The 17836-nt window shown below is 34.1% G+C and overlaps 8 protein-coding genes across 8 annotated transcripts; 4 read left to right on the forward strand and 4 right to left on the reverse strand. All coding sequences in view use genetic code 12, as the record gives it.

Annotated features, from left to right (window-relative positions):
- Positions 1–50: 50 nt before the first annotated feature.
- On the reverse strand, positions 51–1952 carry NOT3 (CCR4-NOT core subunit; the record flags this gene model as incomplete). The annotated part of the gene is made up of 1 exon (XM_002546946.1): positions 51–1952. The coding sequence occupies one exon, from the start codon at positions 1950–1952 to the stop codon at positions 51–53; it is 1902 nt and encodes a 633-aa protein (XP_002546992.1).
- Positions 1953–3065: 1113 nt separating this feature from the next.
- On the reverse strand, positions 3066–5126 carry KAR2 (Hsp70 family ATPase; the record flags this gene model as incomplete). Its single annotated transcript, XM_002546947.1, has 1 exon — positions 3066–5126. One exon carries the CDS (start codon positions 5124–5126, stop codon positions 3066–3068), a length of 2061 nt encoding a protein of 686 aa, XP_002546993.1.
- Positions 5127–6027: 901 nt separating this feature from the next.
- Positions 6028–7392, forward strand: BCY1 (cAMP-dependent protein kinase regulatory subunit; the record flags this gene model as incomplete). The annotated part of the gene is made up of 1 exon (XM_002546948.1): positions 6028–7392. One exon carries the CDS (start codon positions 6028–6030, stop codon positions 7390–7392), a length of 1365 nt encoding a protein of 454 aa, XP_002546994.1.
- Positions 7393–7727: 335 nt separating this feature from the next.
- On the forward strand, positions 7728–8144 carry ERG28 (Erg28p; the record flags this gene model as incomplete). The annotated part of the gene is made up of 1 exon (XM_002546949.1): positions 7728–8144. The coding sequence occupies one exon, from the start codon at positions 7728–7730 to the stop codon at positions 8142–8144; it is 417 nt and encodes a 138-aa protein (XP_002546995.1).
- A 470-nt stretch (positions 8145–8614) lies between these two features.
- Positions 8615–9238, forward strand: CTRG_01302 (protein-arginine N-methyltransferase; the record flags this gene model as incomplete). The annotated part of the gene is made up of 1 exon (XM_002546950.1): positions 8615–9238. One exon carries the CDS (start codon positions 8615–8617, stop codon positions 9236–9238), a length of 624 nt encoding a protein of 207 aa, XP_002546996.1.
- Positions 9239–9275: 37 nt separating this feature from the next.
- On the reverse strand, positions 9276–11648 carry CTRG_01303 (DDHD family phospholipase; the record flags this gene model as incomplete). Its single annotated transcript, XM_002546951.1, has 1 exon — positions 9276–11648. The coding sequence occupies one exon, from the start codon at positions 11646–11648 to the stop codon at positions 9276–9278; it is 2373 nt and encodes a 790-aa protein (XP_002546997.1).
- Positions 11649–15353: 3705 nt separating this feature from the next.
- CTRG_01304 (uncharacterized protein) lies at positions 15354–15719 on the reverse strand (the record flags this gene model as incomplete). The annotated part of the gene is made up of 1 exon (XM_002546952.1): positions 15354–15719. One exon carries the CDS (start codon positions 15717–15719, stop codon positions 15354–15356), a length of 366 nt encoding a protein of 121 aa, XP_002546998.1.
- A 273-nt stretch (positions 15720–15992) lies between these two features.
- STP4 (Stp4p) lies at positions 15993–17009 on the forward strand (the record flags this gene model as incomplete). Its single annotated transcript, XM_002546953.1, has 1 exon — positions 15993–17009. One exon carries the CDS (start codon positions 15993–15995, stop codon positions 17007–17009), a length of 1017 nt encoding a protein of 338 aa, XP_002546999.1.
- Between the last annotated feature and the right edge of the window lie 827 nt (positions 17010–17836).

The following is a 17836-nucleotide window of genomic DNA, read 5'->3' on the forward strand; positions in this document are numbered from 1 at the left end:
TGAATGCAGCCTAATTACGATATCATAAACATACGTAATTAAATAGGTTTTTAGAATAATGATTTTGATGGTTCTAATTGACACAAACTGTAATCAAACTTAAACCCATATTTAACAAAAATTTCCCAAAAAGTCAAATCAAATACTTGATAATCTCCAAATTCAATATTTGATGTTTGTCCAACTTCTTCACCTCTAGAAATCAATTTTACACGTTTAAACCAATAGTAATAATAACTGGATTTGTTTTTACTCTCAACACCATTAGGAGTGGCTGATAATGGAGAGTTGATCAAATTGTTATTATGATTTCCTTCTAACTGAGTTTTATATGGTTTCCAACCAAGTTCAAACAAGTATGATTCAGCAATCAAATTTTCTGCTGGTGTAACACCATAATAGAATCCATAGAAAAGTACAAAAGTCAATTCAGTAATAGTTGGAACATTTTCAGGCAAATTTTGAGCAGTTAATGTCTTTATTTCATTAACCAATTTTTCAAATCCAAAACTTGCTCTAACTTGATTCCAATAACTTTGAAATTTGGTTAATTGACCAGGATGTTTAAAGCTGAAATTGGTGAATTGAGAATAATAATTTGGTTGGACAATTTCTGGCAAATATGGTTTATTTAATGGTAAGTTGAATTGATTAAAATCATTAGAATCAACCAACACTTTAAATTCATCATTATATCTTTTAGACGCAAATGAAATAACAAGATCTTGGATACCAGGAGGAACTCTAACTAAATTCATATCCAGGAATAACCCTGATTCAGTCTTGGATAAGCTGGAGTTCTTAATCACATCCTTAAATTGTTCAGTATTGATGTTTCCAACTTGCAATGGGGCTGGTGTAACAAATGGAGATTTTTGGTTTTGTTGCTTAGACTCATCTTTAACAAGTTGTGCTTCCACTGAATTAGATTTGACTTGATGCAAACCATTTGATTCTGGTTCTACTGATTTAGCCCTTTCATGAACTTCAGGAATGGCAGCCGCAGCAGCCGCAGACCATTTGAGACTACCCACAGGTTTCGACGGCGTAGAAGCTGGCTTCAAAGTCCTCACAAAACCTGGTGAAGTAATTTCGGGGCTCTTCTTTGGAAGTAATTGAGCAGAACTATGGTGTATATCCAGTTCATGTTGTTGGTTATGGCTGTTTTGCTGTACTGATGAATGGTGCGATGTATCTGTACTAACCGACGAAAGTTGATGGGATCTGGAAGTTGGTTCCCCTGACGATTCTTTAACGTGTCCATTCGCTTTAGCGATTCTGGGCGACGGCGTTGTTTGAGAAGAAGAGGAAGTTAGGGCACTTCCATTAGTTGATGGTTTTTGTTGCTGTGGTGGTAGCTGTTCTGGTGCTTCTTCCATTAGTTGACTATCATCATGAATCTCAGAATAATCTTCATCAACGGCTGCAATTTGAGTGAAGATATCATCATAAAGTTCAGTTTCCTTGGTGAAAGCATAGTCTCCATTTGAACTCATATACTTTTCCAAATCTGTTTTCAACATCCATATCAAGTTAAATTCAGTAACCATACCATTTTTCAATTGCTTGAGTAACTTCTTGATTTTCTTTTGATGGAACTTGTTGTTCGCTATCGTCAGTTGAATCTTTTCCTTCTTGGCTTCAATGGTTGCCAAATTATTCTTTCTAATTTTCTTTGCTGCCAATTTCTCATATTCATGATCTAATTTCGCAGTTTGCTCTGAAAGCTGTAGTATCGAATCTTTAAGGAAATGGATCGACTCTACGGCATCCTCAGGCAAATCACTGTAATCTTCTTCTTCTTCTTCACTCCCACTAAGGAAATCATCGCTACTGTCATCGTCATCATCGTCATCATCCCCATGGTTCTTATCCATAAAAGTCATCATGATAGATTGATTAGAAAACGTTTTCAATTTACTTTGTTTCTCCACAGATTTGTAAATTTCCATGGCTTCTTCAATTAAACTCTTGTTTTCAGTCAATTTCCCACTATATGATATTCCCACTGGACCTAGCGTATTCACAGTATCATTTTGTAGCCAGTGCTTGATTTGTTCTCGAAATTTTTGCAACTTCTTGATTTCCTTTTTTAAATCACTAGCCAATTTCTCCTTCTCTCTTTGATTATCTGAATCATCTTCAGTGTTTTGTACACTTTCATATCTTTCATAATGATAGTTAAAGTCTTGTAGACCTTCTTGTATCTTTTTGAAAATAATGTCAATTTCTCTTTACAAAAAAAAAAGTAGTACGAGGAGGAAGGATTTCACCTCACCTCCCTCTCCACTCAATTTGTTAGTATTTCTAATCACTGACTATACCATTCTGGAGAGGATGATCTATATTCTTTGGAATAAAACCCACGAATTCGGGTAACCAATGACTTGACCCAATTTCCCATTAATCCATAAATACAATATACTCTCTCTCTCTCTCTCTCTCTCCCACCCCATGGTTAAAATTTTGTGAAACATACTTTTGTAGTTTTCGATTTGACATTTTTTTCTCTCTCTTAAACCTGTCTTTCTTTCACTAAGATAGTTCCTTTTGACTTCAGAAAACTTGGTCCCTTGAAATGAAACGTTGAAATTTTTCTCAACTTTTTTTTTTTGGTTTGGAAAAGATGAACCTGAAGAAGAAGAAGAAGAAAATTTTTTTTTTTCTTTTCCTTTTCTTTTGTTTCTCTGTATTGTTTCGATACAGTACTTTGGTGCAATACTGTAGTTTCTAGTATTTTTCTTTTTTTTTTTCTCCTGTCGTGGGTCTTCTTCTTCGTGCTACACTAAGATTTTGTCTTGTCTTGTTTTTTTTGGTTGTGAAAAGGATTTCTGTTGCGTCATCAAATTCACAACCCAAACTATTGGACTTTAACCAAGGACTTACTTTGGATTTACTACAATTGGTTCTCTTGAGATTTATCCATTTTGTATTGTTTAAATGTTACATATCTATAGACACATCTAAACTATACCATTTAAATAATTAATAACATTACAAATTTATTTTAATATTTTATATATATATATATCTTCTCTTTTTTTTTTTTTTCGGGTCAGGCACGCTTACAATTCATCGTGATCAAATTCATCATCTGAATCATCGTCACCGAATTTAGCGCCACCAGCACCTTCTTCGCCACCGGCATTACCGTATAATTTAGCAGTGATTGGGTTAGCAACATCGATCAATTTTTGTTTTTGTTCTTCAAATTCTTCAGCAGTTGCAGTATCGAAATTGTCTTCAATAAATTCTAAAGTTTCTTTAATAGCATCATCCAAGGTTTCCTTGTCATCATCATCCAATTTAGAACCTAAACCAGTTTCTGATTTGTCATTCAATTGACCTCTCAAAAGATGAGCATAGTTTTCCAAGGAGTTTCTAGCTTCAATCTTTTCTTTCAATTCTTGATCTTGTTGAGCGTATTTTTCAGCTTCTTCAACCATTCTATCAATTTCATCCTTGGATAATCTACCCTTTTCGTTGGTGATAGTGATGGATTCAGATTTACCGGTTCCTTTATCAGCAGCTTCAACCTTCAAGATACCATTGGCATCCAAGGAGAAAGTAACTTCAATTTGTGGAACACCTCTTGGGGCTGGTGGAATACCAGTTAATTCGAATTTACCCAATCTGTTGTTGTCCTTGGCCATGGTTCTTTCACCTTCGTAAACTTGAATCAAGACAGTTGGTTGGTTATCAGCAGCAGTAGAGAAAATTTGGGATTTCTTGGTTGGGATAGCAGTGTTTCTCTTGATCAAAGTAGTCATAACACCACCAGAGGTTTCAATACCCAAAGTCAATGGATTGACATCCAACAAGACAATGTCGTCGACACCTTCTTCACCACTCAAGACACCAGCTTGAACAGCGGCACCGTAAGCAACAGCTTCATCTGGGTTAATACCTTTAGAAGCCTTCTTACCATCAAAGAAGTTTTCCAATAATTCTTGGACCTTTGGAATTCTAGTAGAACCACCAACCAAGACAATATCGTCAATTTCGGATTTCTTAACACCACCATCTTTCAAAACTTGTTCAACAGGTTTCAAAGTCTTTCTGAAAGCAGCAATGTTCAATTCTTCAAACTTGGCTCTAGAAAGGGTTTCAGAGAAATCAATACCATCAACAAATGAATCAATTTCAACTCTAGTACTCATTTGAGAAGACAAAGTTCTCTTGGCCTTTTCAGCTTCTCTCTTCAATTTAGAAATAGCCTTGGTGTTGGAAGTAATATCAATGTTGTGCTTCTTCTTGAATTGTTTGGCCAAGTATCTGACAATCTTGAAATCAAAATCTTCACCACCCAAGTGAGTATCACCAGCAGTAGCCAAAACTTCGAAAACACCACCTTCAATAGACAACAAGGAAACATCGAAAGTACCACCACCCAAATCGTAGACAATGATTTGTTTTTCGGTGTCACCTTTGTCCAAACCGTAGGCAATAGCAGCGGCAGTTGGTTCATTGACAATTCTCAAGACATTCAAACCGGCAATAACACCAGCATCTTTAGTGGCTTGTCTTTGGGCATCATTGAAATAAGCTGGAACAGTGACAACAGCATGGGTGACTTTCTTACCAAGATAATCTTCGGCAATACTCTTCATTTTACCCAAAACCATGGAAGAAATTTCTTCTGGAGAGAAGGTTTTTTCTTCACCATTAAATTCAACTTTAACAACTGGCTTGTTACCCTTGTTTTCAATCTTGTATGGCAAGTGTTTGATTTCTTTTTGAACAGTGTCATCATTGTATTTCAAACCAATTAATCTCTTAATATCAAAAACAGTGTTGTTAACATTGGAAGCGGCTTGATTCTTAGCGGCATCACCAACCAATCTTTCATCACCATTGAAGGCAACATAAGATGGGGTAATTCTGTTACCTTGATCATTGGCCAAGATTTCAACTTTACCATTCTTCATGACACCGACACATGAGTAAGTAGTACCTAAATCAATACCAATGACAGTACCGTAGTTATCTGGAGAAGATGATTCGTCATCACTGACAGCAGCGACGGCAAATGCACTTTTTGGAGATACCAAGAATGGTATGAGCATGACTAACGCCACGTATAACAAACCAATACGTGGCAACCAAGAAGATTGTGATGATCTCATTATTCGAATTCTATAATCTAATTGATCTAACGATAATTTAGTTGTAGACTGAAGGAACTCAAACACCAAATTAAGAATTAAAAAAAAAAAAAACAAATTTAAGAAAAGGAAGGGCAAAAAAAAAAGAACGAGGTTTATATAAAATCAAATGAAAGTGAAAAATTTCCAACACACTCTGTCAACATTCAGCGAGCTCGCACAAAATACTGCATATAGGTGCATAGTTAAAGAATTTGCTAGAAGCAGTAAAAAAAAAAGTTGACACGTAGTTTCAAGTACAAATGTCGCCCCTTCAGGAAATTAAAAAAAAAATAATTTAATTGTCCCCATGTCGTAATATGGAAAAGTGCACGTGAGATGTCGTACGAACGTGACTTAGATCACCATTTAAATAATGTCGTCAAATGTCTAAAGATGTCGTGTACATTTCTCTCCACCAAACGAAAAGAAAATTAATTGATTGCGTTCGATCAGGTGGTTTACACACAATACAAGTAATTTCTCTCTCTCTCTGTCGCCCCCAATGTTGTGAAATATTAGATAACATGGGGTTGTAGTCATCAACACTGTATTGAATTTTGTGGAGAGATATCTACTGATGGCACTATCATCTGTAGAGCTATTTTTTTCTTTGTTCCTCTTTTTGTATGTTTGGTCTAATTAAATGTGAGTTTCATTATCTGAGTGGTCAAAATCTCATCCAAAATTTCAGACTAAAGGAGGTGGAGGAGGAGGAGGAGGAGGAGTTTCTTCATTCTCAACAACAACAGCAAAAAAAAAGGTGAGCTTGAACTGAGTATGTGAGAAAAAAAAAATTGAGACGGAGAAAGTCGCCCACACCTTTTTCTTTCTTTACCTTATCAATAAAATTCAAAAAATTGAATTGATATCATTACCACCAATGTCCAATTCTCAACAACAATTCATAACGGATGAATTGTCCCAATTGCAAAGAGAAATAATCTCTAAAAACCCACAAGATATTTTACAGTTCTGTGCTAATTATTTCAATACTAAATTACAAGCTCAAAGAAGTGAATTATGGTCTCAGCAATCCAGAGCCCAAGCTGCTGGAATCAATTTGTTTCCTTCCATTGATAATATCAATATCAACGCAAGTGGTGTTAGTGTTAGAAATGATAGACAACCAAGTTTCAAATCTCCCTTTGGTTTAAATGATCCCCACTCGAATCATGATGATGACCCACATACTAAGAACGATACTAATTCTGATGCCGCTGGAGGTATCTTTAAATCCAATTTTGATGTGAACAAACAGTCATCAACTGTTCCATTAAAAGAGGTTGATCCAGATGATCCATCTAAACCACAAGCATCTGCAGCCATTAAATCTCCAAACCAACCACCACTGCAATTCCCACCACAGAAGATCCCAGTTGCATTTAATGCCAATAGAAGAACCTCTGTTTCCGCTGAAGCTTTAAATCCAGCAAAGTTAAAGTCCGAAAGTTGGAAACCTCCTGTTAATAACTTGTCTACAACTGAAGAAGAAACATTAGCTGAAAACTTGAAGAACAATTTCCTTTTCAAGCAATTAGATGCTAATTCTAAAAAAACTGTTATTGCAGCTTTACAACAAAAATCATTCGCAAAGGATACCGTTATTATTAAACAAGGAGATGAAGGTGATTTCTTTTACATTATTGAAACTGGTACTGTTGATTTCTATGTCAACGATGCCAAAGTTAACTCCAGTAGTGAAGGTTCATCCTTTGGTGAATTGGCTTTAATGTACAATTCGCCAAGAGCCGCTACTGCTATTGCCGCTACTGATGTTGTCTGTTGGGCTTTGGACCGTTTGACTTTCCGTCGTATCCTTTTGGAAGGTACTTTCAACAAGAGATTGATGTATGAAGATTTCTTGAAAGACATTGAAGTGTTGAAGTCACTTTCTGATCATGCACGTTCCAAATTAGCTGATGCATTGAGTACAGAGATGTACCATAAAGGTGATAAGATTGTCACTGAAGGTGAACAAGGGGAGAATTTCTATTTGATTGAAAGTGGTAATTGTCAAGTCTATAATGAGAAATTGGGTAATATCAAGAAATTATCAAAGGGTGATTACTTTGGTGAAGTTGCATTATTAAAAGATTTACCAAGACAAGCTACAGTGGAGGCATTAGATAACGTTATTGTTGCAACTTTGGGCAAATCTGGGTTCCAAAGATTGTTGGGTCCAGCTGTGGAAGTCTTGAAAGAACAGGATCCTACAAAGACTCAAGACCCAACTGCTGGAAACTAAATGGGTGATTGCTGTTTTCTTTATTAGTTTATAGTTGATTTACGTTCACGTTCACGCTTTTTTTTTTTGTTTATTTTTATTATCTTGTTCATTTTTTACATTTGTCATTTTTAGTTTTGTATACATTAAGTTTTTATATTTTTCATATCGTACGGATTGTTCTCTCTCTGTCTCTCTCTGAATATTTTTTTACGACCAGTTTTATCCGAGCGGTTTACTTTAATTGATCCACGAGACGAAAGGAAACTGAAAAAAAAAAATCACCAATCTTGCAACACTAGTTTTTCTTCTTTTTCTTTCCAACCAGAATACAACTTCATCTTATTTTTAAAATTATGTTGTCATATCTTCAATCATTTCTTCCAGCATCCAATGGTGGTAAACTTCCATATTGGTTATTATTCATCTCTGTAGTTTCAGCATTCAATTCTGTTCAAACATATCAAGATATTTCCCTTACTAAAAGAGTTTATGAAAAAGATCCTAATCAAGTATCACCATTATCAGCTAGAACTTTTGGTACATGGACTTTAATTACTGCTATTGTTAGATTTTATGGTGCTTATCATTTAAATGTCCCACAAGTTTATCAATTGACTCAATTTACTTTTGTCATTGCTGCTTGGCACTTTTTAAGTGAATGGTTATATTTCGGTACTTGTAAATTAGGTAAAGGTTTAAGTGGTCCATTGATTGTTAGTTCCAGTAGTTTGATCTGGATGTATTTACAAAAAGATTTCTACCTCCATTAGGTATTATGAGGTTCAAGACAAAAAATGAAAAAAAAAACTCTCATACTGTCTTGCATGTGGTTTTTTGTATACTTTGATAAATGAAATGTACATGAGTTATCTCTATTGAATCAAGATTGGTGATTAGGTAAGAGTATGGCTTTCTGGATTGTAAGAAATAGATGGATTCCTTCAATTAGACCGATTCGGAATGAATTTCCTATTCAAGTATCAGACCACTCAAACAGCCAGATCATATTCTCTAAATCAAAACAATGACCCTAATTTGAATTCATGATAATTGTTATCATTACCATTCTTTGTTCAAAGTTCAATTACCATTACTTCTAAGCTGAACCAATTTTTTTTTTTTTTTTTTGCATCTATGTAACACAAATCGCAAACATAACTGACCTGAAAAAAAAAAAAAATTCAAAAAATTCACATCTCCATCGATTCTGATCATAAAACACCATCAATTGAATCAACAAATGAAATACGTTATAGAACATATGGAAGAAGGATTTTCCGAATGGGTTATTTTAGAATATAGCCAAATTATTCGTGATATAGGTAAAGAAAATCTTATTCTTACATCACTTCCATCCGGTACTACAGAAAAAGATATTCCTAAAAGACTTATTGATCTTGGATTACAATGGACAACTAAAGAATGTGTTGAACTTGAAGAAAATGGACTTGAATCATCAAAAGTTTGTTTATTAGATCCAGCAGCTGAAATTGATTTGACTCCTGGTGATAAATCTAAATTTGAATATTTTGTATTTGGTGGTATTTTAGGAAGTCATCCAAGAATTGATCGTACTGGTATTTTAAGAGAAAAATATGGGTTTAGTGGTAGAAGATTAGGTGCTTTACAAATGACTACTGATACTGCTATTAGAACTACTCAAAAGATTATTGAAGATGGAATAGATTTTGAAAATATTAAATTTTTGGATTATCCAGAAATTAAATATAATAAATATGAATCAACTGAAATGCCATTTCGTTATGTTGTTGATAATAAAGGTGAACCAATTTTACCTGAAGGTATGTTGGAATTGATTAAAAATGATGCCGAACAAAGTATTGATGACTTGTTAATAGAATAGAAAACTTTTTTATAATTTGTATATATTAATGTTACATCTACTTGTGTGTTAGGATTATTTTGTCAACAGGGTTTTTTGGTCCTTTAAGAAGTTCATTCATGATAAAGCCACTAGTATCTTGATCTTCAAAATATGAAACATGAGCACTCACGGCAGAAACCAATGAAAAATCTAATACACCAACAGGTAAACTATAATCAACTCTACCTGCTTTATTCAAGGCAATCATCTTTTGAAGATTTTTACCCACAATTATCTTGTTTTGTCCACTAGAGGACGTGTTGGAATTATGTTGATGATGTGCTTCTTTTTCTTCTTCTTCATGCTGTGTATGTGCATCCATGAGTATACCTTTAATTATATCACCAAGTGCATTTTCGTTATTTGCAATCTCTTCAACGGATTTTTCCTTTCCTGTTTTCTTACTACTGGTTAACCATTTTGCAGCTGATGAGATTTTTTCTGATAATTCATCTCCCAAACTAGCCAACTCTTTTATTTGGGTATTAAACCCTTTAACAGCGAACTTGATATCTGCAGGTTTATAATCACCATATTGAGGAACAACCAAAGGTTCAAGTCTATAGGCAACAGGATCACATGGATGGAAAATATTATACAAATTTGTACATTTAGGTGAATCAAATTGATCCTCTGAAGAAGGTGTGAAATCAGGTGAATTTCTACCTTGGATGTTTTTCTCTGCTAGTAATTTAAACATCCCCACTGGTGAACCTACAAGGAATAAATTCTCAACATCAAACGTCAACATCTTTTCTAAATCTGGATTACTTGGTATTATTTCTGGTTGAGATGATAATATATCAAATGCAATAGCAGATCCTAATGAATGACCCATTATATGAACTTTCCCATTAAAATTTGGATTTCTTTCCTTGTATAACTGATAAACACGATTCAATTCTGAAGTAACAGCAGCAATTATCTGGTTCAAGTATCTTGGTTGGTAGAATAAAAGAACGTCCAATACTACGTCACCAACTACGTCACGTAATGCACTAATCCCTTCAACATTGACCTGTGATAATGAAGGAAGTCTAGATGGTTTATCATTGTCAAACTTCTCTTGTGGATTAAATCCAACTCTGTGTCTCCAAGAAATTGGCAAAACTTGGATCCTATTATTACTGGTGTCCGTTTTAGAGTCCTCTTCATTATATGCTAATTTCTTGTATTCGTCATTCTCTTGATATACCCTCTTCATGGTGTTTCTCAAGATATTAATGTTATGAGTAAAATTAATCGATTCATATTTACTTCCCAAAACTTGACCAATACCATGAATACACAACACTAAATGATCAATTTCTCTATTGGATTTTGAGCGTGATGTTTGTAAATCATAATCAGATTCAAATATCTTTTGCATATTCAAATCATCAACTTCATTATCATCTCCTAATTGGAGATTTACTTGCTCAGGATTCGCATCATTTCCTTCTTGTGAATCTTTACTTCCACCAATTCCACCTATAATTGAACCAATCTCAGATTTGAATGCATCAGAAATACCAGGTAGTGGGTTTTCAGGTAATTTGTCAAAAAATGATTCCTGTAATTCTTCACTATAACCTCTTTGAATATGGGTGACACCTAAAAGTGACAGTGGTTTTGGACCAAAATATCTAATCACATCTATTTGAAAATTTGAATCATAATCTCCTGGGAAAAGCACAGCATTGGTTTTATTGAAAAATAACACTATCTGTCCATTACTTAATCTAGCCACATCTTTTTGAGTTGCAAAATCAACTGATTCTGTTTGTTCTTTAATCTCAGTTTGTATTTGTTCCGTGACTGTTGAAGTATTCTTTTGCTTGTATTTATTAAACTGAGAGATCTTCTCTTTATTTCCTTTATTTGAGATTTTCTTTAACTTGTTGCTTTGATCATTGGTGATGGTTTCTCCTTCAAACAAATATGGTTTTAATCGTTCATATTCTTTTTCAATTTCTTCAGTAACTTTTGCATTCAATGGAATACCATCTGGATTAAACCATAATCCTCTTCTAACTTCATAAACAGGACCTTCCCAATAAACAGGAGATAATTCAAAATTTTGTAAATCAACTTGAAATAATTTATCTTCATTAACTTCAACTATTTTATCTTGGCGATTTTTAATAAAATGATGTTCCAAATTTTTCGAGTCATAATCTGAAAATGGAATGAATGATTCTGGTTCTTTTGATTTTTCATAATTATACCAATCTGGTTTGGAAATAGGAACGTCCAGCGCATAGAACCAACGAATTGTAGGTTTGGGTAATGGATCAGTTTTTTTGGTAGGTGTTGATGAATAGTTTCTAAAGATGGTTATACGAGTAATTGAACATTGCGATATTCGTGGAGTTACCAATGGTTTCCGTATAGTCAATAGTAGTTTCATATCTATTGTAGGTTTCAATTGTATGTACCTTCTGTGAGTTTAGTAGAGTTAGACTTTATTGATTCAAAACACACTTTCTCACTTTTCCCCCACGTCAATATCATTATTTTTTTTGTTCACTTGTCTTTGGGCGGAACAGGACCAATATTACCTTCTACAGCGAAAAAAAATATTGGCAACAGCAATATTAAATCTTGAAGCTCAACAAAAAAAGCAATGAATGGCAAAAAAAAAAACATAGCAGTCAAGTGACGTAAATGTTTTACACGGCTAAAGAATTGGCTGTTCTTGGAATGGTTCATTTTGTTACCAGTCTAAGCTAATGGGCTATGCTATGATTTGTTGGTGTAGATTTATTCACTCACATTGAATTTGATTACTACTTTGACAAAGGGTTTATTGTGCTTAATTTTGAAGTTGACATAGTGCAAAAAAAAAAAAAACTACTGGAATACATAAAGCATTTGCCAGATCAAATATAAGTTCAGTTCTAGACTCTTTTTAGGTACTGGTACGAAATTTCATAACCCTTTTTTTGGTTGGTTACGATCGATTCCTCTAAAATGAATTTTCTTTTCATGCGGTACAGCCAATTTGAAAGGCTAATGGGAAAAGCGTGTCTTTTGCTGACATCGGTTGTCAAGATGATCTAGTATTTCGTATTTCCCATGAAGCAAAAAAATGTTTCCTTCTTTTAATCCAAATATAGGTCGTTATTCAGTATACTCTCCTGTATTATTATCGAGTTTAAATCACATGAGTATATACTCTCCTCTCGGAAGAAGTTTCACCTGATATTTTTATAAACAGTTCTCCAATTTCTTTATTCATGCAAATTCATCGGATTGTGTGGAGTGGTGGCGAGTCATGCAGTAGACACACGATGTGAAATTGCAAATTTGTCGCGATGAATTTTTTTTTTTTTTTCCCATAATTTTGTTGGACGACTCCGTGCCCCCTATCGGTTCATTACGAAGAATTCATTTCCCTTATTAATTGAGACCAAGAAATGCTAATAATCAAAGCTATGATATCATAGGTCATGAGCACAGAGATTAAAGGAATTGAATACTAAAGCCCCCGCTAAATAAAAAAAAATTATACAACGATCCAAGATAAAAATAAAAATATCTTGCCGTCGAGAGTTCGGCGGAATTAACACGACGGTTTTTATTTATTCGTACGAGAATATTTTTTGTTTTTTTTTCTGTCACTTTGCCTCCATTCCCGATCACCCTCTGTTTAAAAATAACTAGGGGAAAGCAAAAGCTAATGACGTTATTCCCGATTACATTACACTGTAAAGTCCTCATCTCCTTTATATTCGTTTTGTCATATTTTTTTTTGAACCAAGATCAAAACAATTAGCACTGCCTATTTAAAACCAAGATCTCAGCATAATGGAGTTAATCCAATACTTTTCTCCGCTATTTGAACAAAGTATTCCGCCCAGCGGAACTGATTGATCTTTGGTAAGATTACTAAGCGTATAGAGGCGTAGAGAAACTAAAAAAAAAAAACACTCAATCACACCCCATGCGGCAAAAGCAATCTGTTTTCCGGGTATAATCTTGCACGGCTCATGAGACATAAAACCGAACCGTGTACCAGCCTTGGATTAATTAACCCACACACACACACAACGGTAGACAAAAAAAAAGTCGCGGAAAAATATCAACAATCGGACACAAAACAAAGTTGCAAAAAAAAAAAAAAATGAAATGAAATGAGAAAGCAATTACTCCAGGTATCATGATGTTATTGAACATAAGGAAAGATCGGCCCGTATTGTAATATGGTGAAATAAAAGAACCCCACTCATACACCAAATTTAAATGACAATAGGAATCATTGCAACAATCTAGAATTAGAGTGTAACCAACATTTGCCAGCACGGTCACAACTGATACTAGCCCATAAGAAACATAACCATTACATTTGCTTCTTCTTCATCATCATCTTCATCTTCTTCTTTTTATAAATGTAACTCACCGATACCAAGACCATTACCTCATGAATATATGTATTTCCGAATTACTATACAATTCCACGCGATTCTACAAACCATTTGTTTATCTTCTGATACCGAAGCTCATAACTATGCAACGAACTAAGAAGGGTAAGACATAGAAGAAAAACGTGATGATGATGTGATCATAGTAAAACAGCAATTATCCAAATAGGGGAAATGGAAAGGAAAATGATAATACATAAAAGAAGAAAGATTAAATAAAAAAAAAAATGCCTCGCGTTTGTTTACCTGTTGCTCTTTTTTTGTTTTGATATTTGCTTCCATTGATTCCTTTCTCTCTACCCCTATTATTTATTGAATGTGTCGCAATTATTGACTTTAAGATTTAATCTTTCTATTTTACTTTATTCACTATTGTTTGTACGACCCATTTCAATTCAATTTTAAATGATATGAGCTATTAAAACCTGGGGTTTTCTCGTCGAGAAACTCTAAAGGCTCCCCAACACGTCACGACTTTTTTCGTTCCCGTTCCCGTTTCCTAACCTGGCTTAGGTTTGTATCAATTCAACCTTCCCCCCAATTTTCCGGGGCAGTACCCACATTTTTTTTTTGTTTCCCAGTCTGATCTAGTAATAATGTGTCTGATGATCTCATAGAAAAAAAAAAGAATTGAAAACAATAACTGAAAAATGATACGTTGAACCTCTTAATTATTCATTAAGATTGTTCTGGCAATTGCTATATAGAGAGCATTTACACATATACGCTTCATTATCATTACAACGGATAGACTTTGTGTTATATTATACTGCCGTGTTGTCGGATAGTATGGGAAAGGAAAAAAAAAATTTTTTTTCTCATTTCTCTTAAACTCTGTGGTTAAGTAGAAAACAATGATAATCTCCGGTGTGTTCAGAATGTGGGAATGATCTTAAAAAAAAAGAAAAAGTAGTCGTAACACTTTCCTTCCATGTTTTATTGTCTTTAATAGTACGGGTTTGAATATGTATACTTTAGTAATGAGAACAAGAATCCACTTCCGATGCGTCCTTAAAACAAAAATGCAACGGTGTAAGGTGAGTAGGATTTAAATTTTTAAATCCCATCTATTTTTTATGATTATTTATTCAATTATTATTTTTTTTTTTTCAGGTCTCTCTCTCGGATTTATTGCTCTGACATCAATGAGAATCCAGTTTGATGTCACAAAACACCTCTCTTAGATTGTCGTACTCGCCGGATATTATTGGGGAGAGGCTTCTTTTGTTTTACTGAAACAAATCAAAATAGATCCTTGGAAACGTGTGATCTACAAATGAATGTACGTCTAAGGAATAGTGTAATTTTTCACCTATCGTACGGGAGAACTTGAGTAAATATCTCGCATGTCAATTCTGACTCAAACTGTAGCCGTATAGATGTTCGGACACTACTTCTTCAGTATAATACAACCCTTATTAATATACATAGAAGATTTCTTGGTACCAAGGAACTAGAGCACCGGAATTAGAGATCGGTGGAGGAGGCGAATGTAACTTTAAGAACAGAAACACTCTTTGAACTTTGAATGATCAAAAGATTAATTGATTTGTATATTTCCATTTGTTTCTTTTGATTCTTAATAAAGTTTTACAAACTGATTAGCCTAAAAATAATATATATTGTACAGTATCAATTGAAATGAGTGATTATCCTTGGGATTCGGCTATACTGAGATTAATATTTGTTTACTAAGAGCCGGCAAGAGAGCGAGAAATTTCTTTTTTTTTTTTTGGTTGTTTGCGTGAGTGAGCAATTTTTTTTTTCTTTAGAAAAGAGAGTGTGTGTGTTTTTGCGGCTTTTGAGTACGACATTTTTTTTTTTGGTTTTGGTTTTCCAGTTTTAAAGTCTGGGCCTGGAGGGGTGCGCGGTGATAATGGAATGGCTGCGGTTGGTTGGTTGACTCGTGGTGGATAACGGGTGCGGGTGGTTGCAGCAACGGGAACAAAAAAGAGAATTGAGAGTTGAGAGTTGGAAGAGCCTGTTCTATTGTTTAATGGTATTTTAGTTTTTGGGGCAATAAAATAAAAAAAAAAAAAAGAGAGTTGGTACGACATTCTTAGTTTATTATATTACCCCTATTTATCAGTTATATAATAAGCTATTAATTTCCCACTTGAATACCCAAAAAAAAAGAAAAATTGACCTTCTTCTGTTGATCTCTTTTTGTTACATATATATATATATTTATATTCCCTATTGTATGGAGAAGCTTATATATAACTCGATTTAATTCTTCTACTACACTTTGTTTTACTAGTTGTTTTTAAAACTCACACATACTTTTCATTATTGTATACCTTATTTATTTACTGCACCATATTTAAGACATGTTATCAATGGCTACCACTTCAAACAATACATTGTCCCAATACTCATTGAGTCAAAAACAACAAGATAACTGTAACCAAAATAGTTCAAAATCACCTTCACCCACCATGGTACCACAACCACATTTACATCCACACTCTTCAATAACGTTACCATCAATTCACTCTTTAGATATTCCAGCTTTTCCTCACTTTGAAGAATATAACAGAGCAAGTTTTTTCAGCCAATATGCTTCACCATCTTCATCCCCAACTCCATCTACTACTTCAAATTCCCCAACATTGTTAATACCCAGCGGTGAAAGATCTCCGGTTTCTACATACACCACCACTCCAAACGCTTTAATGAGTCCTGTTGCTTCTCCCTATTCTCCAGGTATGGATGCTACCAGATCTAGAAGTGGCTCTAATTTATCTGTCAAATCAGAACAAGCATTTAGCTTGTCTTCAGAACAACAACAAATCATTAAATCATCCACAGAACATACTTCTGCCACATCATCACCAACACAAACTAAGAAGAACTGGAAACCAAGAAAGAAGAGACAATGTCCAGAATGTAAATTATATTTTTCAAACTTGGCTACACACAAGTCTACTCACTTGAAACCAAACAACCGTCCTCATATCTGTAAATATTGTGAACGTGGATTTGCTAGACCAAACGATTTATTCAGACATGTTAAATGTCATTGGAAAGAAATCGGTTCTGATAAAGGTCAATTCAAATGTCCATTTAAAAACATACAAACTGGTGACGAGCAACAACATCAACAAGGTCCGGATCATTGTTGTCATAACACTGGTATTTTCTCACGTTGTGATACTTTTAAAAATCATTTGAAAGCTATACATTTCCAATATCCAAATGGTACTAAAAAAGAACAAAGAAATCAAGTTAGTGGAAAATGTAGAATGTGTCAAACTGAGTTCAAGAATGTTGATGACTGGATGCACAACCATATTGAAACCGACCAGTGTCCATATGCTATTAATTTGATTAAGAAAGATCATTAAGAGAGTATTTTACTTTGGATGTTAATGAACTACAAACACACACAACGACAATATTTACTAAGTATCAAAAAAAAAGGAAATTTCATATAAATGAAATAAAATGGGTTAGGACAAATTATTATTATTATTATTGTATTATGAGAAATAAAAGAATAGGTTAGAATTTATAGAGAAGAATATATTAGAATTTTTTTTTTTGCAAGCACTATGTAACTATTTTTGCAATTATATTATGAGCTTATTTGTAATAACGTAAAGTGGCTTATACGCGATGCAGCCGAATACCCGTGTCGACCGACGTATTTTCTTTCTTTTTTTATTATTTCATTTTCTATGTTGCTTTCCCACACACAGAAGATATCACATTAGGTATCGTATGAAATTGAATTAACTTCCGATTGTTTACAATTATTCAGTTAATTACTTTCCACGGCTTTAAGTACGCCACTCGGTAAATTATTGCCCCTAAGAAAGAGGATCTGTGATCATAGCACTAAATTCTATTTTTGAAGTTTCACTTTTATTTAAAAAAAAAAATTCATCTGGCCACCAATTTTCGTATTTGATCCTTAGTATAATCATTCATCGTATAAATCATTCCATTTCATTACTCAATTGATGTAGTTCGTTTAGACTTGCTAGTTCCAGCTGATGGAAAATGCGGAGTGAATGTTAGTGTAAAGTTTAGGCACAGATGGCAACCATTTTGCTCAATTTAAAGAGTATGGAGTAGGAATACATGGAAAACTGTGAGGAATCACACGACAGACGGAACGATCAGTTATCCCAGCAGTACATTTGAAAATCGTACACATTGGATTGTTTTC

This window comes from Candida tropicalis, assembly GCF_000006335.3.
Source record: "Candida tropicalis MYA-3404 genomic scaffold supercont3.2, whole genome shotgun sequence".
Lineage (NCBI taxonomy): Eukaryota > Fungi > Ascomycota > Pichiomycetes > Serinales > Debaryomycetaceae > Candida > Candida tropicalis.